The sequence below is a fragment of the Lepisma saccharinum genome, chromosome 2 (assembly GCF_977018435.1).
Source record: "Lepisma saccharinum chromosome 2, izLepSacc3.1, whole genome shotgun sequence".
NCBI lineage: Eukaryota > Metazoa > Arthropoda > Insecta > Zygentoma > Lepismatidae > Lepisma > Lepisma saccharinum.
This window is the reverse complement of record NC_139230.1, coordinates 184004166-184031564: the sequence shown is the minus strand read 5'-3', so window position 1 is coordinate 184031564 and position 27399 is coordinate 184004166. Positions and strand designations below refer to the sequence as shown.

At 37.8% G+C, this 27399-nt stretch overlaps 1 protein-coding gene across 1 annotated transcript; it reads right to left on the bottom strand.

Moving 5' to 3' along the window:
* Positions 1–236: 236 nt before the first annotated feature.
* Positions 237–26877, bottom strand: LOC145980834 (uncharacterized). Its single transcript, XM_083113924.1, has 7 exons — positions 26816–26877; positions 19208–19378; positions 13969–14088; positions 11577–11726; positions 7407–7555; positions 5047–5197; positions 237–539 (listed from the first exon to the last, which is right to left on the bottom strand). Exons 1-7 carry the CDS (start codon positions 26828–26830, stop codon positions 402–404), a joined length of 894 nt encoding a protein of 297 aa, XP_082970050.1. The 5' UTR covers positions 26831–26877; the 3' UTR covers positions 237–401.
* Positions 26878–27399: the final 522 nt, after the last annotated feature.

The window sequence follows — 27399 nt, the reverse complement described above, 5'->3', positions numbered from 1 at the left end:
CTTAATAAACTTAAACTCAAAACAAAGTGTGCCTTGTAAAAATTAGAGGCAGTTTGGAAAAAACACTGCACCAGAGACTTGGCCAAATAATTAGGTACAATTGAGACAGAAGCACACTGTTTCAATTGCGCTAATAAATATCTGTCATAATGAAATAGAAATAATTTTTAATAATATACCATATCAGATAGTCTTATACCAATTTAATCTACTTACAAAATCAATAACACTTTGTTGCATAATACACAGAGCAATACTCAACACAATACATACAAAGTCAACAAATCATGTTCATGATTGCTTTACAGCTTTATCAAAATTAAAAAACAACAACATCAAAGCAACTGTCTAGGAAAAAATAAATAATTCGGCTCCATGAATCTCCCTCTGCTGGACTTTTGTCAGTGTCTTTGGGCATCTTCTCTTGCCACACTTGCTTGCAGTTCGCGGACAAGTTGGAGGTGATTCTGCGCCTGCTCCTTAAGCTCTTCAATTTTCCTCACCCATTCCTTATGGGAGACAATATTTGTATTGATGGTCTGGAAAATAAAACATGCTTTTCATTTTGCACTTAAGAGATTCCAGAAGGTCATGTATTGACCAACCATGTATGTGATCGAATGTAGACAAATAACTTGATGACTGATTTAATCCAGAACCATAGCTAGAGATTTTTACTCCTTGGACAGAAGTAGATTTTGCCTCCTCCCTCTAAACTAAATTTGGAGCCACTCTAATTGAACAACATTGTAAAATTGATCATAAAACAAGACAAAGTATTATTTTATAACTGAAATTATATAAGTGGTTAAGTGGTAGAGCAGCCACAGGCTGAACTTCACCCATGAATGAAGAATTTCTAATTTCTAATAACATTGAAAGAAAATGTTTATGTTTGGGTCTTTAATAATGAAGTGACTATGAATATCACACATATCCATAGTTAATTCATCATAAGAGTTGAATATTTTGTTCCTGATTTTGAAAATTTAGAAAATCAAAATATACATGAATATACTTTTATAGGCCAGAAGTTTTATCTTGGTAGAGATTGTGCCACTAAGTGGTCTCTCATTGATTTGATTTGTTTTAGTTTATTTTACTTCACTTTTATGCCACTTTTGGCTAATTTGCGAAGATTGGGATGAGTGATGACATGATGAAATTGATGAATGGACAATCACAAACACCCATGCACAGGCTGGAATTTGACCTTGGGACCCCTGGCAGGTGCTAACCACTCCACCAAGGGGGCCGGAAAGTGATATCTCGTCTGCACGCTGCTGTTGCCAAACATAAGTTTTGTGCAGACGTGGTGACTGACCAAGCTGTTGCATGACACCTTCAGTAGGAACAGCAAAAAATATTGAACTATTCAATTCCTTAGAACAGGGATTTACCAAGAATTTTCCATCTGAAGAGGGGTCTATCATCATCATTTTAAGGGTGTGTGTGTGTGTGTATATATATATATACAGCATTATTCATGTGTCAGTGTCCCATTTGGGGAACATCGTGTGCGTGATGTATATGTGTTATATGTGTGTGTATATATACATATACAGTGCGTTCAATTTAAAAGCGGTACATAAGGTATATTTGAGTCTTGGTTTTGTTGTTGTCGTCCGTTATGTTCCGTCCGTTCCGTTATGCCCATTGTTACAGGAAAAGTTTATTGTAGCGGAAAAGAGGGAAGGGGAGGTGATGAGGAGGGAAGGGTAGGTGACAAGGAGGGGGAGGGAGGGGGCGGATGCATTGTCAGTTGCAGGTGTTCCGCTGTGCTGCTGGGTTGTGTTTATTCTTCATTGAGTTGAGTGAGTGAGAAATTGCCCTCTACGATGCCATTTAATGTTCAGGAACATGCCTTTTTAGTTGATCAATATTTCAGAACAAATTCATTCAAAAAAAGCTGCAGTAAATTCAAGGAAATGTTTGGTAAGAGTTCTCCGACTGTAAGTTCAATTCAGAAAATGGTCAATAAATTCCGTGAAACACCGACGTAGGAGGACTGTACTAACACAAGAGGCAGTGACTAATGTTAATGAAATAATGACAAGATCTCCCCACAAACCTTTACGACGCCTAAGCCAGGAGACACAAATGTCGGTAGGATCAGCCCATACAGCAGTGAGGAAAATGTTGAAATTATATCCATATTGAATTCGTTTTTCAAGAATTAAAAGAAATTGACTACCCTAATCATGTACACTACTGTCAATGGTTGAAGGACTTCATTGGGAATGACATCACTGTGTTGGACTACATGTTCTTTTCCGATGAGGCATGGTTTCACCTGAATGGTGAAACGTGTCTTCGCAAAATTATCGAACATGGAGCTCTGAAAATCGCCATCTTTTCGTAGAGTCCCCCCTCCACCCTCAGAAAGTTGGTGTCTGGTGTGCCATATCCAGGCGGCGAGTGGTAGGGCCCATTTTTTTAAAAACACAATAGATAGTGAAACTTACCAAAACATTATAATGCAGTTTGTTGCAATGCTGGAACCAGAGAAACGTCGATGCTGGTTTCAGCAGGACGGCACAACTCCGCATACTTCCAATGAGACTATGGCTATGTTAAGAGATTTCGTTGGACACAGGATTATTTCAAAGGGACTGTGGCCCGCCAGATCCCCAGATCTTTCAAGCCCAGACTACTGCTTGTGAGGGGTTTTGAAGCAAAAAGTGTACAGGCAGAATCCACGCACCTTAGAAGAGCTGAGGCACCACATCACTGAGGAAATTAGGAGTATAACTGTAGATGTCCTCCATAATGTTGCAAGAAATATGGAAAAATGTGTTAACATGTGTATTCAAGAACAAGGTCATCATTTTCAACATTTGCTTTAAGAATCTTACTTGTATATTTTGTATATTGTATATCTGTGCTCCATACCACTTTTAAATTGAACGCACTGTGTGTGTGGGTATGTGTGTGTGTGTATATGTATATATATATATATATATGTGTGTGTGTGTATATATATATATATATATATATATATATATATATATATATATATATATATATATATATATATATATATATATATATATATATATATATATATATACAGGGTGTTGCAAAACTCTTTCAACAACGCTTGGGTGCTGGTACATATCATAAAAACAAGTAACTTTTCCCTCTAAAGTTTACCTCGACAGCTCTTAGTTACTACGCTATAAGCGCTTAAACTCTATCCTGTACATATGCAACCCAACACAGCAAACGTTTGCTCTGACATAACTACCAGGGGCGCGTGGCAGGGTTGCCACTAGCATTCCTCATTAAGAGAGATGACTTCAAAGCAATAACTTGGGAGTCTTGCCTGAGCAAAATCCAAAACAATAATGATACTTGCGATGTTGTAAGAAGCATTGACATTATTTATAAACTGACCAAGACAAATAATGGGCAGACTGAAATTTAAGATTACTCATTCTAAAATATCTCCATAATTGATTGATTGATATTAATTCGCTTTTCTGCCATCTTTGGCTAATTGCAAAGTTGAGTATGATATGATGAAATAACCAGTGTGGTATTTAAGAAATTTCCAGTGGGGAGGAAATTCTACTGACTGTCTAGGGACAGCATAAGATAATATCTTTATGCCATATAACATTTCCCCCATAGATAAAAATTATCAAGCAGAGGGGGTGAAATCCCCAATCCCCCCTACAAATACCACCCTGGAAATAACAAATGACACCTATATCTAGGCCAGGATTTAAACCCGAGACACTTGGCGCCGTAGCAAGCTGTGCTAACCACATCACCACCGAGTGTTTCGTGTATCATGTAATATCAACAATTGCTAAGGACACGTGAGATAGGGAAAATCAACGAACGAACAAATGTAAACATGATGTTTTTGCTGCCTAGTTTCAAACATGCAGACTCTAATGTTATTACAATTTATTTATTAGAAAGTTGTGAACTAGTGCTATTGGGAATCGGTTCGTTATAAAAAGCAGGCAAACCTCTATACTGAAAAGAAACAAAAATCTCCTGCAGATGAATATTTTTGAGCCACTTCGGTGACTGAGTACGTTTAGTGATCAACACATGATCTCTCTACGGAATGTTCCGGACACGAGTTCCGACCTGGATAAAGGTGTCACTGGATCTTTCGTCCTCATAGTTACTATTTGCCTGAATGTGAAGAAAAATGACATACAATGAGAAGAATAGAAATTCACAAGAATTATCCCGGAAGTTCATTTAGATGTCAAAATCTCGCTCATTTGCTACAAAACGTTGTTTCCAGGCTAAATTAAAGTTGACATCGCAAGTATCATTATTGTTTTGGATTTTGCTCAGGCAAGACTCCCAAGTTGTTGCTTTGAAGTCGTCACTCTTAATGAGGAAAGCTAGTGGCAACACCGCCACATGCCCCTGGTAGTTATGTCAGAGCAAGCATTTGCTGTGTTGGGTTGCATACGTACAGGATAGATTTTAAGTGCTTATTGCTCAGAAACTAAGGGCTTTCGAGGTAATCTTTATAGGGAAAAGTTACTTGTTTTTATGATATCTACCAGCACCCAAGCATTGTTGAAAGAGTTTTGCGACACCCTGTGTATATATATATATATATATATATACACACACACACACACACACACAAACATACATACATATATCAGTACATTAAATATGAAGGTTACATACACTCTGTTATTTTTTTTTAATATTTTATACATTCAATGAATGAGTTGTCCTTTCCATTGGCAAAATTGGGACAATTGGACAATATAAATTACCACCCCCCCACCCCTCTCTTTTTGGGATACCAAATGATTACATCACTCACCCTCTTTTAAAGATCATAATTGTCACTATCATGTTCCAATTGACTTCAGCACAAGAAGTTGTTCCTTAGCTCAAAGACAATTGGTTCAATCTTTGAAGAAATCATGTTAATGGTTCACCACATGTCATGTCCTTGTATATCAGCTCCAGGTGGTTATTAATTAAACACATATTTATTAATATTAATATTTTATGGTATACAATGAAATTAATAATACATCAGAATATCACACTCACCTTAGCTGCCAGTCCCATGTAATCGGACACGTCCTCCCCACCCACATGGAGATCATCGGAACTCTCGGCACCCATGAAATCATTGAATGGTTGCCATTTATCATGGCCTTCTACAGGGGCACTTGACACATAACCAGATGTTAAGGAGCACCGCAATTAAAAAAAAATACAAATCTCTTTAAACATGCCAATATAACATTGATGTATGAGATGTACGAGTCCGAATCATGTACATATGGAATCAGAAACTCTCTAAGTTTGTGTCACATGTACAGCGCATGTTGTGGTGACGTGGTTGGCCACTAGGTGGCAGCAGTGTACAATAAGGCGTTCTCAGGTAACGAGAGAGCATTTTGCATCATACAGTTTGCAAAAACAGAGTTACTGTGACTGTTCAGCGGCGATTTCACACTCGTTTTCAGAAGGATCCACCAGATCGCAGGACCATCAAGAAGTGGTATGAAACTTTTGCTTTTGAGCGCACAGGGTGTCTGTGTCTATCTAAATGACCTGGAAGGCCGGGACCATCAGGCGCCACTGTTGAAAGTGTTCGTGAGTTGTTTGCGCGCAGCCCTCGGAAATCGACAAATCATGCAAGTGTGCAGCTTGGAATGTCTCAGTCGACTGTGTGGCGTATTGTTCGCAAGCAACTGATGATGAAACCGTACAAACTGCAACTTGTACAGGCACTCATAAGGTGACAAGGACGTTTGCACAAAATTTGCCATCGACATGCAGGCAGCAATTGCAGACGAAGATAATTTTGGTGACAGACTCGTTTTCAGCGATGAAGCTACGTTTCACTTGTTGGGGAAGGTTAACTGTCACAATGTGCAGGTTTGGGGAACTGAACACCCACATGTGACAGTCGAGCATGTGCGCGACTCCCAAAAGATCAACGTGTTCTAAGACATGGCAAAGGACAAGGTTTACGGGCCCTTTTTGTTTGCAGAATCCACAGTCACTGGCATCACTTATCTGGATATGTTAGAACAATGGCTTATTCCCCAAGTGACAGCAGACAGAGGTAACTTCATTTTCCAACAGGACCGGGCCCCACCCCACTTCCATCGACTTGTGTGTGCCTACCTGAACAAGAACTTACCGCGAAGATGGATTGGATGCATTTCTGACGATGACGTCGCATTGTTTCGGTGGCCGCCAAGATCCCCAGACTTCAGACCTTGTGATTTCTTTCTCTGGGGATATGTGAAGGACAGGGTGTTCATTCCACCGCTTCCAGCTGATTTGAACGACCTCCAAGGTTGCATTACAGCAGGGATAGCAACAATAGACCGTGACATGCTGGTGCGGGTGTGGGCAGAATTGGACTATTGCCTGGATATCTCCTGTGTAACCAAAGGTTCACACATTGAGCACTTGTAAGGTATGACAAACAAACTTTTTTTGAGATTGTCTTTCTTTTTTTATATCATTCATGCTTATATGTCATGTACTTATTTCACAATAAAACTCCGAAATGTGACATTGACTTATAAATAACCCTGTATATATATATATATATATATATATATATATATATATATATATATATATATATATATATATATATATATATATATATATATATTAGGGATGGAACAGATTAATCAGTACTCTATCAGTATCAGCCGATACAGGCATATCGGTGTATCGGTAAAATTACCGACTATTTTACCAATCCAATATATTGATAAATATCTGATAATTTAGTGCCATTTTGTTGTAATTTTTATGGATAATCTCCATGCCCTTCTTTCTAAAAAAGTAAATGTCTAAATATTCAACTTTTTTTGCACTGCAGTCACCACGAAACACACATTTATTAAGGAGATCAATAAACATTTCAGGTTCTTCAATGACCATTTCTAATTTTATATTGGATCGGTAGAATATTGGATATTGGTATCAGTAAATTTTATATTGCTACTCACACACACATACATACATATATCATACATTAAATATGAAGGTTACATACACTCTGTCATTTTTTATGAATATTTCCTACATTCGATGAATGAGTTGTCCTTTCCATTGGCAAAATTGGGACAATTGGACAATATAAATTACCACCCCCCCACCCCTCTCTTTTTGGGATACCAAATGATTACATCACTCACCCTCTTTTAAAGATCATAATTGTCACTATCATGTTCCAATTGACTTCAGCACAAAAAGTTGTTCCTTAGCTCAAAGACAATTGGTTCAATCTTTGAAGAAATCAGGTTAATGGTTCACCACATGTCATGTCCTTGTATATCAGCTCCAGGTGGTTATTAATTAAACACATATTTATTAATATTAATATTTTATGGTATACAATGAAATTAATAATACATCAGAATATCACACTCACCTTAGCTGCCAGTCCCATGTAATCGGACACGTCCTCCCCACCCACATGGAGATCATCGGAACTCTCGGCACCCATGAAATCATTGAATGGTTGCCATTTATCATGGCCTTCTACAGGGGCACTTGACACATAACCAGATGTTAAGGAGCACTGCAATTAAAAAAAAATACAAATCTCTTTAAACATGCCAATATAACATTGATGTATGAGATGTGCGAGTCCGAATCATGTACATATGGAATCAGAAACTCTCTAAGTTTGTGTCACATGTACAGCGCATGTTGTGGTGACGTGGTTGGCCACTAGGTGGCAGCAGTGTACAATAAGGCGTTCTCAGGTAACGAGAGAGCATTTTGCATCATACAGTTTGCAAAAACAGAGTTACTGTGACTGTTCAGCGGCGATTTCACACTCGTTTTCAGAAGGATCCACCAGATCGCAGGACCATCAAGAAGTGGTATGAAACTTTTGCTTTTGAGCGCACAGGGTGTCTGTGTCTATCTAAATGACCTGGAAGGCCGGGACCATCAGGCGCCACTGTTGAAAGTGTTCGTGAGTTGTTTGCGCGCAGCCCTCGGAAATCGACAAATCATGCAAGTGTGCAGCTTGGAATGTCTCAGTCGACTGTGTGGCGTATTGTTCGCAAGCAACTGATGATGAAACCGTACAAACTGCAACTTGTACAGGCACTCATAAGGTGACAAGGACGTTTGCACAAAATTTGCCATCGACATGCAGGCAGCAATTGCAGACGAAGATAATTTTGGTGACAGACTCGTTTTCAGCGATGAAGCTACGTTTCACTTGTTGGGGAAGGTTAACTGTCACAATGTGCAGGTTTGGGGAACTGAACACCCACATGTGACAGTCGAGCATGTGCGCGACTCCCAAAAGATCAACGTGTTCTAAGACATGGCAAAGGACAAGGTTTACGGGCCCTTTTTGTTTGCAGAATCCACAGTCACTGGCATCACTTATCTGGATATGTTAGAACAATGGCTTATTCCCCAAGTGACAGCAGACAGAGGTAACTTCATTTTCCAACAGGACCGGGCCCCACCCCACTTCCATCGACTTGTGTGTGCCTACCTGAACAAGAACTTACCGCGAAGATGGATTGGATGCATTTCTGACGATGACGTCGCATTGTTTCGGTGGCCGCCAAGATCCCCAGACTTCAGACCTTGTGATTTCTTTCTCTGGGGATATGTGAAGGACAGGGTGTTCATTCCACCGCTTCCAGCTGATTTGAACGACCTCCAAGGTTGCATTACAGCAGGGATAGCAACAATAGACCGTGACATGCTGGTGCGGGTGTGGGCAGAATTGGACTATTGCCTGGATATCTCCTGTGTAACCAAAGGTTCACACATTGAGCACTTGTAAGGTATGACAAACAAACTTTTTGAGATTGTCTTTCTTTTTTTATATCATTCATGCTTATATGTCATGTACTTATTTCACAATAAAACTCCGAAATGTGACATTGACTTATAAATAACCCTGTATATATATATATATATATATATATATATATATATATATATATATATATATATATATATATTAGGGATGGAACAGATTAATCAGTACTCTATCAGTATCAGCCGATACAGGCATATCGGTGTATCGGTAAAATTACCGACTATTTTACCAATCCAATATATTGATAAATATCTGATAATTTAGTGCCATTTTGTTGTAATTTTTATGGATAATCTCCATGCCCTTCTTTCTAAAAAAGTAAATGTCTAAATATTCAACTTTTTTTGCACTGCAGTCACCACGAAACACACATTTATTAAGGAGATCAATGAACATTTCAGGTTCTTCAAGGACCATTTCTAATTTTATATTGGATCGGTAGAATATCGGTTATCGGTATCAGTAAATTTTATATTGGTACTCACACACACATACATACATATATCAGTACATTAAATATGAAGGTTACATACACTCTGTCATTTTTTATGAATATTTTATACATTCCATGAATGAGTTGTCCTTTCCATTGGCAAAATTGGGACAATTGGACAAATTAAATTACCCCCCCCCCCACCCCTCTCTTTTGGGGATACCAAATGATTACATCAATATAACATTACCATATGGATGCATCTACACAATATTTGTAATCAAGGCATCTCGTGTCAAATTACCTAGTTAGATTCCACATTATAAACCCTATCATCCTTCAACAGTGGAGTTACTATGTTGTTGTTTTTTATTTAATTGTAATCTTAGAGTATGTTCGAAAGGTTTGTAAAGAGAAAATACTGAATCAAGTGTTAACAACTACTAAATTATTTACACAAGGATTAAAGTGAGCTATATTTTTCTGTATCAACAATGTGACCAACAATATTAAAAATGACAAATATGGCAGTTGAGTCAGGGGATATATACCTTATCATTTTCATCATCTAAATTATATAACTTTTTTCCTTAGGGAAGCATGGACAATTTGACAATATAATTACACCCCACCTCCCAACACACAAAGTATTGTATTGCTGTATTAAAATATCACTTGACTTCTTCCTTATTAACATTATCTGCAATATAATTGTGTTTTATGAATGACTTACCACATGTCATGGCATTTTAAATTTTTTTTTAAGTGGTTTAAGATTTCATCAGAGGAGCAACAACAAATTTTTGTCGGGGGGGGGCAAGTTCCAGAATAAACGTGCCAAAAACAATAATAAAAATAATAATTTTAATAATAATAATAATGTTATTATTATTATAACATTATTATTATTATTATTATTGATTTGCTTTATTTTACTTTTCTTCTTGTGCCACTTTTGGCTAATTTGCGAAGATGGGGATGATGAAAATGATGAATGGACACTCACAAACAAACATGCCCAAGCCGGGATTCAAACCCCGGACCAACATCATCATCATTATTATTATTATCATCATCATCATCATTACTATTATTATTAGTAGTGGTAGTGGTAGTATCAAAGATGTTATTACCCTTGAAAATTATGCAAAAAGGGGGTAGAAGTTGGTGCTTATGCATTTATGTTCAAACAAAAGATTTCAATTATTTTTTCAACACTTTCAGTTTGACATTAATAATGGAAGACAAGCACACATATTATTTTTTGTAAGACAGAAAATGCTTGACAAATGCATTCTAAATATAATTCTTTTATACAATAACATGTATAACTTTCATGCACTATATATGTTTCACATATATGCAACATGGAGCGTATTCAAAGTTTCTTTAATACATATTATATACAACATATATTTAAATACATTACACAACAAATTCATCCACCTCACAATAAATCAACAGCAAAAATGACATAAATTGTCTCTCAATAGTGCATGCTCCCTTTAATCAAAACAATTGTTCATGAATTTAAATGAAGCGATCAAGAAAATTTTTGGATCCAATTTTTTTGCAGGTTGAAATCAATATTGATTTAATAGGGTGCAAATAATTTCATGTGACGCCAACGCATTCTCTCTTTTACAACTTTTGTGCCTCCCCAATGGTGTAATTGTAACATCGTCACCTTGTGATCAAGGAGTTTCAGGTTAGATACCTGGTGGAAGCACATGGTACAGTGGTTTGGATCCCACTTTAAACTGTAGGACCAGTCCCGATGAGCCTTTTTGTGCGTAAAGTGAACTTAAAACCACAAATCAATCAATCAATTTTTAAACTTATTTTCATTTAGATCGTTCGACACCCAGGGCCGACTCCCGCAGCCCCTAGCTTTGGTCCTAAACTTGATAAGACTAAGAAAATTTTACAAAAAGTATTTTTATTTGCATAAAATTTGAAGTTGTGGGAGGTAATTGCCCCCTGCAGGTACACTTGGCCATCAATGTTTGCCCCCTTGCCCCCCTAGAACTCACTTCCATCCAAGGTTGTGGGGGGCAATGCCCCCCTGTGGTTGCACCACTGGATTTTATAGCCATATCTGATCTGTTGTAGCAGGTAGAACAAATTTGAAAATTTCTACTTTTGTTTATCAAATTATGCAGACAGCAGAGAAAAGTTTATGATCAATAAAACATTATCATGAGGGATTTTTTAAAATTATATAATCTTAAACTATTTAATTAACACATATTTATTAATATTAATATATTACAAAATGAAAATTAATAATATATATCAGAATATTACACTTACCTTAGCAGTTAACCCGATGAAATCAGAAACATCATCACCACCCACATGTAGACCATCTGAACTCCCAGTGTGCAGTGAACAAAAAAAATCTTCAAATTCTCCTTCTCCGAAAACAGGAAGACTGCCACTGTCTCCGGAAGACAATGAGCACTGCAATTAAAAAAAAAACAGATCTCATTGTGCAACATTTGTAAAATTACACAATCCACAGACAGTGGAGTTTCTATGTGTTTTTTCAATTGAAATCAAACCTTAAAGTATGTTTTAAGTTCAGCAAGGAGAAAATACTGTCAACAGTGTTAACTATTAAATTATTTACACAGCTATTCAAGTGAGCTCTTTCACAAATTTTACAAGTAAATTCAATAAATTGATGACATTTGAATAGAATTTTTTTTAGTTGTGATTTTTTTTTAAAATAAACTTATCCTTCATATTCTATATTTTAATAGTTATGAAGTGTATTTTTGAAAATATAAATACATAAAATATTGATTTATCCACACATCCCCAACACTATACAAACACCCTCCAAAGTTTCCTCAACATGCCTCAGATTTCAAGAAGACCACAAATCACATGTAACATGTATTTTAAATAGGCTCCTGAATTGTGTTACATTAGAGGTATATCCAAAATTTTTATAATTATAGTGTCCAGGTATACATAAACACATTTGTGTAAAATTGTAAAAAAGTAAAGTGCATGAAGACATATAGGGGGTGTGGAGTTAGGGCTCCACATTTCCTCCTTGATCATGGCCGAAGGTGGGGGTGATGTGATCAGCACCATGTTCCTGGCTTCCTATACCCCCCATAGTTTCATCCAGGTACGCACTTTATATGATGCTGGGTGGGCGCTGGAGCTGCTTCAACAGGAGGAAAAAATCCCGGTTCTCACCCACCGAGGATTGAACCCGGGTCTCTTGCATGGTAGTCAGATGTCCTAACAACTTTTTTTTTTTTAAAAGGAAATACCCCCTACATGGAGGTATCCCACACCATTCACAATTTTTCTCATTTTACACTTTTCAATGTTTACACTTTCTCAGTTTCTTATCATCTGGACAAACACAAATACCCATGCCTTACCTGGGACTAGAACCCAAAACCCGTGGCGTTGTAGCGTGCTCTGCTAACCACTCTGCCAAAGAGGTTGACAATGACTGAGCTACCGTGGCACACATTTTGGTTGTGTACAGCAAGTTGTACATAATAACAAGTCTTTTACAGTATCAACAATGTGAAAACAATATAATTATTATCATAATTATCATCATCATTTAATTTTTTTGTGTGTTGCAAAAAGGCATGATATTATTTGAATGGTTGTTTTTTCAATAAAAATACTGTTTTATTTAAAAAAAAAACACTAAAATTTGTCTCTTCTGAAAAAACCCTGCAAATTTGGCTATTTCATCAACTGTAGCTGACCTGTTTCAATTGCAGTTTCAGTTGCAAGTTTAGAAGTTCATAGTGCCATATTTTGTTAGCCAAATAATTCTACATGCTGTAGAATTTGTCTACATGTTATCAAAATAATTCTACATGCACTTAACAAGTGACAGTTTTGAAAATTGAATTGCCTTTAAAACTTAGGGGCAACAATAATAGAAAAAGAACTTGAGAGGTACAAATTCACTGTGAAATTTATTTTTCTTTCATACAATTTCCTTCATAATGTGTTTGTGATTACCTGGACACTATAATTATAAAATAATATAAATATATAAAATATTGATTTATAAACGCATTCCCAACAACCCACAAACACCCCTCAAAGTTTCCTCAACATGCCAAAGATTTTTGCAAGATGGAAAATGTTGGATAAACCTCTGAGGTAACACAATTCAGGAGCGTATTTAGAATAAATGTTACAGTGATTTGTGGTCTTGTTAATAAAAAATCAAAAGTACACTTCATAACTATTAAAATATAGAATATAAGGATAGCGAGAAAAAAAGTTTTCCTCACGTGTATTTCGAGAATTCATGAAAATCATCCTTTGCCTTGTTCTTAAGATTTATTCAGCTCCCATTGACTTCAATATATATTTTTTTCTTCCTTAGCTCAAATTGGTTCAGTCCATGAAGGAAATTAGACATAATTAGAAAGAATAGTGTTAATGGTTTACAATATATCATGGCCTTGTAAATCAACTCCAAGTTGTTTGAGTTTTGATACCCATACCTGATCTGTTGTACCAGGTTGAACAAATTTCAAAATATCTACACTTGTATATCAAAGTATACAGAGAGAAGCAAAAAAGTATGTCACGAATCATGCATAATCATGAGGGGTCTCTAAACTAATTAATCAAACATATGTTTATCATTATTAATATATTGCTGTAAATAATCACAATTAGTAACATATCAGATTATTACATTTACCTCAGATACTTTTCTCCTGAAGCCAATGACATCTTCACCACTCGGTAAGGTTCTGATATAATGCAGCCGTTTTTGGCAGCACACACTGCACTCACAACATTCGTCAGATGAGGTTGAATCCTACAATTAAAAAATACAGATGTCTTTAAATGCTTCTGTGTAGCATTTCTGTGTGGATGCATATACACAACATTTGTAATCAGTGCAACCCCTGACAAATCACCCAGTAAAATTACATATTACATACCTTATCATCTTCAGACAGTGGGGTTACTATGTTTCTTTTCATTGGAAACAAATCTTAGAGTATGTTTGAAAAGTTTGTAAAGAGAAAATACTGCCACAAGTCTTAACAACTACCAATTCATTTACACAGCAATTCAAGTGATCTGTATTTTTACTGTATCCTTAAGAGCCAACCCAAACTCCACAACCCCAGCACCCACTTCCTGATACAACTAGCCAACCTTGTTACTTACTTGCAATAACTTCTGCTTCGGAGACCAGCACTACCTGCAGATACATGGCACAGCCATGGGTACCAAAATGACCCCCTCCCATGCCAACCTGTTCATGGGCAGGCTGGAAGAGTATATCCTTGACTATCAACAACTGAAACCACTCCTCTGGCTAAGATTCATAGATGACATTTTCCTTCTCTGGACACATGGCGAACCTTCCCTCACTGCATTCTTAAACCAACTCAATGATTTCACCACCCTCAAATTCACGTGGTTCCACTCCAAAGACCAAGCGACCTTCCTAGATGTGGACATCGACATTGTGAGAGACCACTTGGAAACATCCATACATATCAAACTAACCAACCACTTCCAGTATCTTCACTAATCCAGCTCACATCCCATTTTCGCTAACTCTCAACAGGCCAATGCCTCAACTCTCTCCCCTCATCCTGCCAAAACTACAATTACGCCTGCACCAATCCCTAACCAACCGTGGCTACACCTCCACCCTCATCAACAAACAAATCACTAGAGCCACCTCCCAAACCTGCACCAAACAACCCAAAACCAAATCTCCAGCTCTGGACACTCAATATCACCCTCACCTTATGAAAATCAAACATACCCTCCACATTCCTCCTTCCCATCCTTCACAGTGATCCTGACACCAGGGATATCTTTCGGGACAAACCTTGGGTCATCTTCCATTGCCCCAACCTCAAGAACATCTTGGTCCATAACACACCCCTTCCACACCACTCCCCCTAGCCCACAGGTGCAAGACCTGCCCCATACCCATCACTTTCCCCACCCTCCAGATCCCTACCACTGCTGGTGAGATCACCCTTCACCCAAAGGGCATCTGCCATTCATCCAACCTCATATACACCCTCATCTGCCAAATTTGCAGTAACTTTTACCTGGGCGAAACCTCCACCCCCTTGAACTTCAGGATCAATAACCATCTTTCCTCCACCCAAAACTCCAACTTCCCAGTTTCCATCCATGCTGACAACCATAATACCACCTTCAACAACTGTTTCCGTGTTGCCACTATCCATCTTTTTGACCCCCCCCCCACACACACACACATAAACAGACACCTATTCCTGCAGGCGATGGGAAAGGGCCTAAATATCAGGCTGCACACCACTATACTCCTCAAACTCAACCTAGCCAACCAATAATCCTTTCCTCTCCTTCCCGAAATCTATCCACCCACCACCCAGTAAACACTGGAGAAAGTATGTAACATTACTTACGTGAAATTTAAAAGATTTCGTAATTCCGCGTTGCACAATTTAATGGTTCAATCCTATTAATTTCGAAGATCCACTGTCTTCATTCACAAAAGGGTACGGCGTTTGAAGCGGAGATGGTTCCGCGTCAGTACCATTCCTCAAGGCATGCAGGAACAGTGAAGTGACCCCGAAATTCCTCAAGTGGAAAACACCCGCCACCAGCTATAGTGTTAAGAAGGTCGTGTTCAATGCCGAAAAACGGGCAACGAGTGCAGTGATCAGTGATAAATATCGTGAAATAGCATCACTTCAAAAAACATGTGCTTCCCTCCGTGATTACATACAACCGAGAATCAACCCCGACGACTGGAAAAAAGCCCAGCAAAACATCGACTTCATGCTAAAAACGTCGCAAAACAAGAAAACAGCGATCCTAACACAGAAACTGCAAACCCTTGGTGCCCAACCTCCGGCCCTCACCCCCACACCAGTGAACCCCAACACCCCTGCCAGCACCATAATCAACCTCACCAACCTCACCGTGCCGACAGAATTCCACTCCCTCCTCCAGCACGGCCTCAAATTCAACCTCCTAAATGACTCCCCCCCCTCCCTAGACTTAATCTGCTCTGCCGAAAAAACAGCGTTTGCAACGAAAACTAACCAAGATGCCGAGTGTGTACGCCTTACCTGTGCTTCCATCATCCTCCGCCAACACACCCAACCTACTAGCAAACATAAACCCACAGTGCACAATAAACTAAGGAACACAACACAGGAATTCCGAAAGTGGCTACAGGACAACAAATGTTGGTGCATAAAATCGGACAAGGGTAATCAATACGTCATAATGGGAAAAGGCCAATACAGTGACAAAATGCAAGCAAAACTAAACTCTGACGGGTACAAAAAGCTGAAACGTGACCCCACAAGCAGATACAATACAGCCATCCGCCGAGCCATAGATAACTGTGCCCTCCTTCAAGATAGTGAAAAGAAGAAACTAAGGAACACCCACCCCAGCCTTCCCTGTGCATATGGCATACCAAAAACTCACAAACCAGGAACCCCCTTGAGAATCATAGTGGCCGGGTTCAATCAACCAAGTGTCCACCTAACCAAATGGCTCCTCCAGAAACTGACCGCCCACAATGACAAACTCACCTACTGCCTAAAAAACAGCCTCGAGGCAAAAGAATTTGTCACCTCTTTTGTCAAAGCCGACAACTGCAAACTAGCCAGCATAGACGTAGTGGACATGAACTCCTCCATCCCGATCAGCCTTGCACTTGACTCCACCAGAACTTGGCTACTCAGCAATAACACGCCTCCATTTGTAACTGATGAAATCTGCAACCTTCTACAAGCCTGCCTCACCCACAACAATTTCCAGTTCGAGGACAGTTTCTTCCACCAGACAGGGGGCCTAGCGATGGGCAACCCCCTTTCTGCACCCCTATCCAACATAGTGCTGCATGTGGCCGAGAAGTCAATTCTCACCCAACCAGAATTTGCTCATATAAGATACAAAAGATATGCCGATGACACCATAGTCATTTACAAACAGGAAGAGGAACTAACCCTTCTCCTAACTGCCCTCAATAACATACATCCCAACATAAACTTCACCGTTGAAAGGGAACAAAATGGCCGCCTCAACTTTCTCGACCTCAGCATCCGACGACTCCAAGACAAGTTCGTCACATCCGTATACAGGAAACCAGGTTCGGGCACCCAGTATATCCATGCAAAATCCAACCACCCACCAAAACAGAAAGCTGGAGTATGGATGAACTTTTACAGAAGAGCCTTCACACACAGCTGCACAGAAGATGACCTGCAAGATGAAATAGCGTGCGTAACGGAAATAGGCCTAAACAACGGTTACACCGAGCGCCAACTATCCATGTGGTGTGCAAAAACAGAAACCCAGTTCAGACATCCAAGAAACAGAGATAACCCGAACCAAAATCCTAAACCCAAATGGATCGCCTTTCCATACCACCCCACCACATCTGGAAAATTTGCCAAGGCCCTCAAACCCTTCAACATCCGAGTAGCACACAAACCCATATCCCAAATCGGAAGGGCACTACCCAACTTCAAGAGGTACTACCTACCCAAACTTGCATCCCCCGGTGTCTACAAGACCACATGCCAATGCCACAACACCTACATTGGCAGAACCATCCGCACCGTCCAAGAACGGATTAACGAACATGTAAAAGATTCCAAAAACGACACACCTAAATCAGGCCTCTCCCAACACCTCCACTCCACCAACCACACCATCTCCTCCATATCCATACTTCACCCAACCGGCTCTGTCATAGAAAACACCATCAAAGAAACCCATGCTATCATCCAGCAGAAACCAGCACTAAACCTGGACAATGGACAAGCACACCCAACTTGGCACCCTGTCCTCAGAAAGATCCCCGACCTGAAAAAGAAAAGATGCTATGCACATACTCGACCCCCCTCCAGCCACGCGGGGAACAGGAACGGCACATTACCGAGCAACACGGCCCAGCCAACCAACCCCCAATTTGCAACGCCACCGGACAACAGGAAGCAGACGACGCAAACCAAGATGCGCGCGCCAGTGCTGCCGAACGGGAAAAATCGCAACCACCGCCGCCCGGGAACAAACAATGTACTGACGCGGTACCATCTCCGCTTCAAACGCCGTACCCTTTTGTGAATGAAGACAGTGGATCTTCGAAATTAATAGGATTGAACCATTAAATTGTGCAACGCGGAATTACGAAATCTTTTAAATGTCACGTAAGTAATTTTAAACCGCGTTTACCGCAACCACCATGAATATGTAACATTAGTTACCTATATATATGCACACACATACAGAGGGTGTTTATGTGACCACGTTACAAACTTGCAGGGATGAAGGAAGGGGACAAATACAATAAAATGAGATAGGGAACCCTGGTTCGGAAATGCACCAGTCAAAAGTTACAAGTCAAAACCTTCAAAGGGCAGACAAACATGCACAACACGGACGGGAACCATGAAAGATATCTGGGAAAGTGGAAAACAAACCCAGAAGAATCACTGCAGTGGCTTTAATGAGTAGTAACTGCAGCCATCATTACAGCAGTTGTTCAAAGTGACACTCCACTGCCTCGATACAAGCATGACAGCATCGCAATAAGCTGTGTTGCATCTGCTCTAATATCCCAGAAGTCGTTCACACCAGATCACAGGCTGGAAGGATTCTTGCCAAGAGGTCCTCTACATAACTCACAGGTATCTCGTAGACAACACTTTCGACATGGAAAAAAAAAAATCACGAGCACCAGCTACAAGGTGGGCTGGGGCCCCATCATGCTGAAACCACATGCGTTGACGAACGAGAAGTGGGACATGTTATAATAACTTGGGGAGGATGTCTCTCAGAAACACAGTGTACACTGATACAGTTAGTTAATCATGGCGGTAAATGATATGGGCCTATTAAATGTTTGCCGACAATGCCAAATTTAATTTTTTTATGTAGAATATTGAGTCACTCACCTCTTGCAATAAATCCAAGTTTCTGTTTCTGCCTCCCCTGGCTCCTTGCCTTCCTGGCCTGCCACATCTGACTTGGCGACCTGCAGCTGAAGAACAACTTTGCATCTCTATCTGTTTAGTTCTTGATGGCACCATTTTGGGGCATGAATCTTCTAGCCTTGTTTCCAATTTCTTAAACAATATACACATATGTCCATTAAGTAAGAATTATTGCACATCAGACATACATCTACCTAACATTCACCAATTTGGTTTATGCATGTAAGACACAACTTAAAAGAATAAAAAAAAATCTCACACACACACAAGAAATCAATAATCATGGTGGAAAACTAATTAAAAATGGAAAGAAGCAAATGCAGAGCCCCACGGAGATTGGCACATCATCACACAAAGGCAAATTTGAATGCTCCACCGATGTTCCCCCACGGCAATGCACGCCATACATATTTCAGGTAAGAGTATTGAGCTTTTTCTGAGGAATAGCATCCCAACTTTATATTATGGTTTTGCAACTAATACAAACACAAAAAATTGATTTTGCCACAAAGTATACAAATAGAAAAAAAAACATGCATTTTGTTAACATTCCCTGCGATTACAATTACGACAATTTCTTTCAATGTGATTGGTCATGATGTAATGAATGGAGATGCATATAGAACAACCAAAAGGTGCAAGCCATTTCTGTATTAGCGATCATGGTTAGGTTCTTAATGCTAAAATTTATGTTTGATATTCTTCAATATATTTTATGCACTTCACTGCACGTGGCTCTTTGAAGCATTTATGAGTCAGAAATATGTTAAAATATTCCATTAAAACAGCAATATCTATGTAGTGTTAATTTACTTTAGAATTATTTGGAAGTTAAAATGTCTCAATAGAGTTTTCTCATTGTTATCACAGAGAACTTGTGTAATATCTTAATTTAACATGCTGTAATTTAATAAAATATCTCGTTTGTCAATATAATTCATTGTAAGAATAGAAACATAATTAAAATTGAATAAGCAATAAAAGGTTTTATCAAGCATAAACCAGAGGAGAATTATTCAAAATTGGGTAGTTTTTGTTGCAATTAATTTTAATTTGCAGAAGAAGCAAGACTATTCTAATGCATAAACATTTTGTAATTTATATTTTTAAATAATAAACTAGCTAGTACATTTAATATGAACTCCAAGTATATTAAAAATAAATCACCTGTTTCATATTCATCTTTCAATGCGATCTTAATCATGCAATGGGCGGAATTTCATGAGCACAAACATAGGTGAGTCAATTAGGGAAAATGGGTTGTCATTGGTTGACGTGCAATAATGTCATAGAGATATGTGTCACTTGGGAAATATTAAACAGAAGCAAAATAATTCAAATTTCAGGAAATTAAATAGAGTGGCCTTTTGTACTAAAGTTAATAAATAAATACACACGAACTGTATTAAATTCAAAATTATTAACTTACATTAATAAGGAAACAGTGATATTAAGTAAGTTACTGTTTTACTTTATTTGGAATACACATTTGCGCAATTCAACACGATGCAAACTTTTAACATGTTACCAAGAGAGAGGATAGGGACCCCCAGTAAACAGGGTCATATAAATAAATAAATTATCTTTTAATCCAAATATACAATATTTTTTACAGTGTTTAGTGGTTTATTAAATCAGATTGTTTTCTCAAAATATATTCCCACCTCGCAAATACCTGGTAACACGTGTACAAATAGATTTCTACAGAGTTCCACTTTGAGGTGGAATCAGAACCAGTAAGGGCCCACATCTGGTATCGAACATGGACAACTTGATTACCAGGCTATCTCGTAATTACAAGGCCACTGTGTGGCATGTAAATGTTTCTAAATATAGTTTGAGTCCTTGAGGAAGGGGGGATCAAAGGGATGAATATAAGTAATATTGTTTGCTTGAATTTTTGTTTCAAATCCACTTTATGAACAGATAGGCTAATCAAGAAAGGCCTTAATGTTTAAATTAAGATCCAAACCACTATGTGTCTCTGCCGGGTTACCTGGAATATGAAACAAAATGATATTTTATTGGTGTAATGTACCTCTGCATGGTCGAGGCTAAGTACAGCATGGGAATCATGTTTGATACTTCGTATATTTTATCCTCATCGTTGCATTTGAGCCACAGAGGTAGAAAAGTAATTTTAACTAACTAACTAACTCCCTAGCCTTCTTAAACCCGAAGGTTCATGGCTGCAGCAACACAGGCCTTCCATCTGTCCCTATCTTGAGCAAGTTCTATATACTCTTTTCCATCCCTACCGATTTCCTTTAGGTCCATCTCAACGTTGTCCCTCCATCTTCGTCTTGGCCTTCCTACAGGTCTCTTATCATCAGGCTTCCCAACAAGAATCCTGTAAACTCCTCTTTCCTCTCCCATTCGTGCCACATGGCCTGCCCACCTAATTTGTCTTGATTTAATCATTCTAATAATATCTGGACATGAATACAAATTATGTAGTTCTAAATTATGTAACCTTCTCCACTCACCTGTCTCCTCATCCCTTTTAGGTCCAAATATTTTCCTAAGGATCTTATTTTCAAATACTCTCAATTTATGTTCCTCTTTCAATGTAAGGGACCAAGTTTCACATCCATATAATACTACAGGCAAAATTACTGTTTTGTATATTTTAACTTTTAGTTTCTTAGATATCAAAGGAGAAGATAAAAGTTTATGAAGAGAGAAGTAACATGCATTTCCTGAATTAAGCCTACCTTTTATTTCCTCTTTAATATAATTTTCATTTGTTAATATTACTGCTAAGTATTTGAATTTGGAAACTGGTTCAAACGAGTTGTTATCAATAATTAGATTTTGATTATTACCTAACACTTGGTTTCGGCCTGTAAGCATATATTTAGTTTTCTCTTTGTTAACTTCCTAACCTATCTCTTTAGCAGTTTTGAAAAATATTTTAGCATTATTCTTAATTGTATTCACATCATCCCCCAGTAAGTCTACATCATCTGCATATGCTAACAACTGAGTCACACCATTTAATTTTAGTCCTTCTTTAGTTTCTTTTACCTTCCTAACAGCATATTCTAAGGCAAAATTAAAGAGCAATGGAGATAATGCATCTCCTTGTTTTAACCCATCATGAATTGTAAATTTGTCAGACATATTAATACCCACACGAATTTTACTTTCTGTTTCACTGGTGCATATTTTTATCATAATTTTAGTTAACCAAATTGTGTGTGTGTGTGTTATTTTATGCTGGTTTTCTTCTTCTCTAGATCACTCGCACGAAAAAGGATGAATGGTGAAGGGGTGAAATATATAGTGGGGCAAAGTAAATGACACGCATTACATGCTTGTTTGTAGCATAAAATGCATTGATTTACAGAAAAGACATTGTAAATTTCCAATTTTTATGTACATTTTAGAATGACTTACATGTGTATCATCGGCATATAATGTGAATTTTTATTACTCTGTACTGCATGGCACACAAATGCATCATGTTACATTGATACAGACAATTTTTATTAAGAGAAAGAAGTGCTTCTCTGTGCTTGGCACCATGACATGAAGGCAGAGGTGTCTCGTGAACGCACGTGTCAATCGTGGGAAAAAGGACAGCTTGCTCTGGGACAACATTAATGAGTATTTCTACATTCTAATTTCTTCATATAGGAGAAGTATTTCTTGGATCTGAAGTGACACATGCATCAATTGTGGGAAAAGAATTATTTCTTCCTTTCACTTCAGATCCAAGAAATGTAATATAAGCTTAGTTCATCACAATGGTTCTGCTCATATCTGTTTCATGAAAGTCTGGAAATGTTAGACATTTTTCAGTATCTTTCAAATTTAGCCAGCTTTTCCTAATATTCTTGAATATATGAACAGTGTCATACATCAAAAAAATACAAGAATTGGAGAAACTGAACGAGTAACTAGTAGACGAACCTATCAGAAACGAATTAAACATTATGCAGTTTATTCTATCATTATCACAAATTATAGACATAACCTTCAAATCAAATAAAACACGGTAGCTCAGTCGTTAGGGCATCTGACTAACATGTGAGAGACCCGGGTTCGATCCCTGGTGTGGGAGAACAGGGAATTTTTCCACCTTTTCAAGCAGCTCCGGCAGCCACCTAGCGTCGTATAAAGTGGGTTCCTGGAGGAAACTCTGGGGGGTAAGGGTGGCCAGGGGTGTGGTGCTGATCACATCACCCCACCCTTGGCCGTGATCAAGAAAGTATGGGGCCCTAACCCCACTCCCCCTATACACCTTCATGGCATGGTGCATAGCACAGGGGAGCACTTTACTTTACTTTTTACCTTCAAATCACACTATGTTGTTAAATGTAATTTCATATAGAAGTGTTTTGGTCAGTTGCTTAACCAGGGTTAATTATATCCCAATGATACCTCATTTGCAGCAAATCCACTAATTTTTCCACCTTTGAAGTGTATTCCAGGTTTAATGTGAATATCATCAATTTTGTAAAATTACAAATTTATCCTTTTCTTCTAAATATTGCACTAGGAAACTTACAAAAATGTTTGTTTTGATTTTCATCTGTTAAGTGAAATCAGACACGGTGAACTAATGTGTTGCATATACTTTGGGTAAGGCAAGGATCACAAATTGTTTGCGCTTAATGCTCTATAGCATGAAGAAGATATTTTACAAATAATAAAAGCATTAAAAATCATATCTACAAAATAAGTTTTCTTCTTACTCAAAAGTAGTTTACAGAAGAAAGCATATACCTTGCTTGAACTCAGAACCAATTGGATATCATTCTTCAAATCAACCTTGAATTAGAATGTATAATGCTGCCAGTGTTATGCTATAAAATGTTCTGCAATTGTGACCAATGTTCAATTTTCAAATTTGGTGAAAGAATCCACAAAAGGTCTTCTTTGGTAAAGTAAAAACCTTTACACACACATCCACAGATAATATACTATCAATTTTCACACTTGTTACAACTTCTGGTTTGGAACTGAAGTCAATCACTTAAAAAAAATAAAGCACCATTTTCAATTTGCCACTTCCACTTGCCAGTGTTTGACAATTTCACGTTAAATTCTGAAATAAGGTCTTCCTTTAACAACTCTTCATGTTTTCTGTCAATTTTCTTCAATACGTCTGCTTTCTCTTGACACTGGATCTGTCCTTCTTGAAGGCCGTGGTTTTCTAAGATATGGTGGCAAGTCTGGAAACAATCTAGGAACTCCACCTGGAACAAGCTGAGATCGATTTCTGGGAAACTGTCTGATATTACCATCCTGATTCTTGTATGTTTCCAATCTTCTCAAAGTGTTTATACACCTAACAGAATGCTTCTCTGGTGACAACTTCTCTCTCGGGATGCTCTGTATCCACTTTTGCCAAGCCTCAGCTTCACATGGAAACTTGAAAACAGTGACATATCCTTCCATATTTGATTCCGAGTTGCTTTGGCAGCCAGGTACACAACATTTATCAGGCATCTGAAAAACAAAGCAAGAAATGTAGCAACACTGATGTCCAACAACTGGATTGAAAAACAATTTCTTTTGGACATTTGGAGATATACTTCACTTCATAATGCACAAAAAATTACCCTGTTCAAAGAAAATATGTATATTGCTACTTAAATATATTGCTGTGGTAACAGAAAATTTTGGAGAAATGTGTTTCATTCTAATTATGAAAAGAAGATGAATGCATGTATACAATGTACAATCACTAATCAAGACTCAAAACTAATTTAAAACATGTTATTGCAAAAGTAAAATTCCAATTTGAGCAAAGTTGTGTTCATGTGGCACCACATGGCAGGCTTTAAAGCTACTCATATTAAGTTAGGATGAAACTATTAGACTAAAAAAAATATCATAAATCTTGAAAGGCATGAAACTTAACAGACCTAACCTAACCAAAATAGTAGAACATACCTGCATACCTTCAATGGAACATATCTCAGCTAGAGGAAAACAACAGAAATGTAAAACCTTGTAAATGATGAAAAATCATCCACTTCTCTGCAGGAAGTACATAAGGTCACAGAACCCAAAATGCCACTTTTTCAGGAGGATTTATTTCAAGATACTCAATGTTATGGAAGAAATATTTTAGCCTTGCACATGTATATTCACACACGCAAAAACAAATATATTCACATCGTAATTGCAGTACATTGAATTATATGTGGGCAAATTATGTCATACACTGTTAAAATGAAGACGATGTGCAGAAAAATGGTAATGGTTCCGAATGTTTAATGATTTTCAGCAATCTTTTAAGAATATTAGGAAGTAGTTTGAAATACTGAAAATGATTGTGGGGTAACTTCGAAGCCTGAGGAATCTAATTAACACAGTTAAAAGCTTTACTAAGTAGTAATTACCAGAGAAATTGTGATGTCAAAAGTAGCTTGAGCAAGCAGACGCTCTTGGTTTCAGATCGACTAAGATCAGATATTACATAGTTAGATATTTAAAGCACCTAGATACGTTATTTTAATGTTAAGAGCCCTAAACCTGACCTGCCTAACCTAACAACGAAAGCATTTAGCAAAGAAATACGCCTTCGCACACCACACACATGAAGTAGATGGAAGAAGAAGTTCGCATTCAACACGACAATAAACGAATGACTGTTCGCAAACACAGAATCCTAAAGAAGTAAACGGAAGGGAAAAATCAGTCTCCAGAAAACGTGCAGTCAGTAACCACTAAGATTCTGAAGTATGTGTCAACACACATAATTACAAATCGAACTATCTAAAGAATGTCAATGCACCATGATAAATTCCGAATTAAACACTGGAACTTGGGTCCACATCCTACTTTTTAAATTTTGAAGCCTATGAGTAAAATGTTCAATCATTTAAATATTTAGTTGCTAAAGATCTACTTACCTCGTAATGCCAATCTTCTTTCCATACTTACACAAACAAAACATTTTACACAAGCTTCCCTCGTTTTATTTGTTCTTCTTTTAATCAACGTTAATTCCGCTAATTGTGCCATTCGATTTTTAAGCAACTTTTCAGAACTCTTGCCTCCCTAGGAATAAAAGCATCCAGAAAACCCAAAATGTGTGTATTTGCGATCGTGATTGCGTTCGAAATTTATATTTTACACACTAGTGCACGTCTCTTTAAAGAGTGTAACCATCGGAAAGTCATAATATTTCAGCAAACAACAATGTCCATTTAGCGTTAATTTACTTCAAAAATCTTTAAAGTTAAATAGTCTCAACAGATGGTTTACTGATTGTTATCACACAAAACATGTGTAATATCTTTATTTTAACGTGCCGAGTTTGAAAAATTTAATTAAATCTCCGTTTTGGCAATATAAGAATAAGAACGCAATGATAATTGAGTCTTACATCAAGCATAAAATAGATTAGACTTATTCAAAACTGGATAGTTATATATGTCATAATTATGCTACCAAATATGAAAAATAATTCATTGTTTTAACTTAGTCAATAGTGAATGACGGAAGAAAACAAGAATATTCTAGTGCATGCACATCTTATACTTCATTATTTTATACAAAAACTAAGCTAACATGTTTTAATATGAACTATATGTATTAAAAATCAATTACCTTCTTTGCATCCATGTTTCACTGACCGATCCTTGATCACGGAATAGATGGGATTTCTTGAGCATATACACAGGTGAGTGAATAAGGATAAAGAGTCGTCGTTGGCTGGAGTGAAATGACGTCATAGACTCATGCACTTTTTGGATTAACATTAATAAGAAAAAACGCATATTTGTTCCAAATTCGGTACAAATGATTCATAGTCGTTTCTCAAGAAAGGAAAGCGTCTTGAGACCTCTCTTAAGACGCCATTCTGTTTCATAGACGTATCTCAAGATACTAGCCAAGAGACGGTTTGCTTCACCATCTTCGATAAGAAGAGTCTGTGCCAAGAGAGTCTTACGGACGTTTTTTCTCGTTTCATAGTTCTCTCTCAAGATTCATCTTAGATTCGCTGTTTCATAGATGTGTCTTGGCAGCGTAAGAGCGATATTTGGTCTCTTAAGATCCTGTATTCGTCAAGAGAACGAAACAGGTCTCTTGAGATACAGAAAGTTCTCTTGAGATAATAAAAATGGACGTTGCAGTTAGAAATTATGCTGAAGAGGACGGAGATTTTGAAGATTTTCTCATTGCAACAGCTG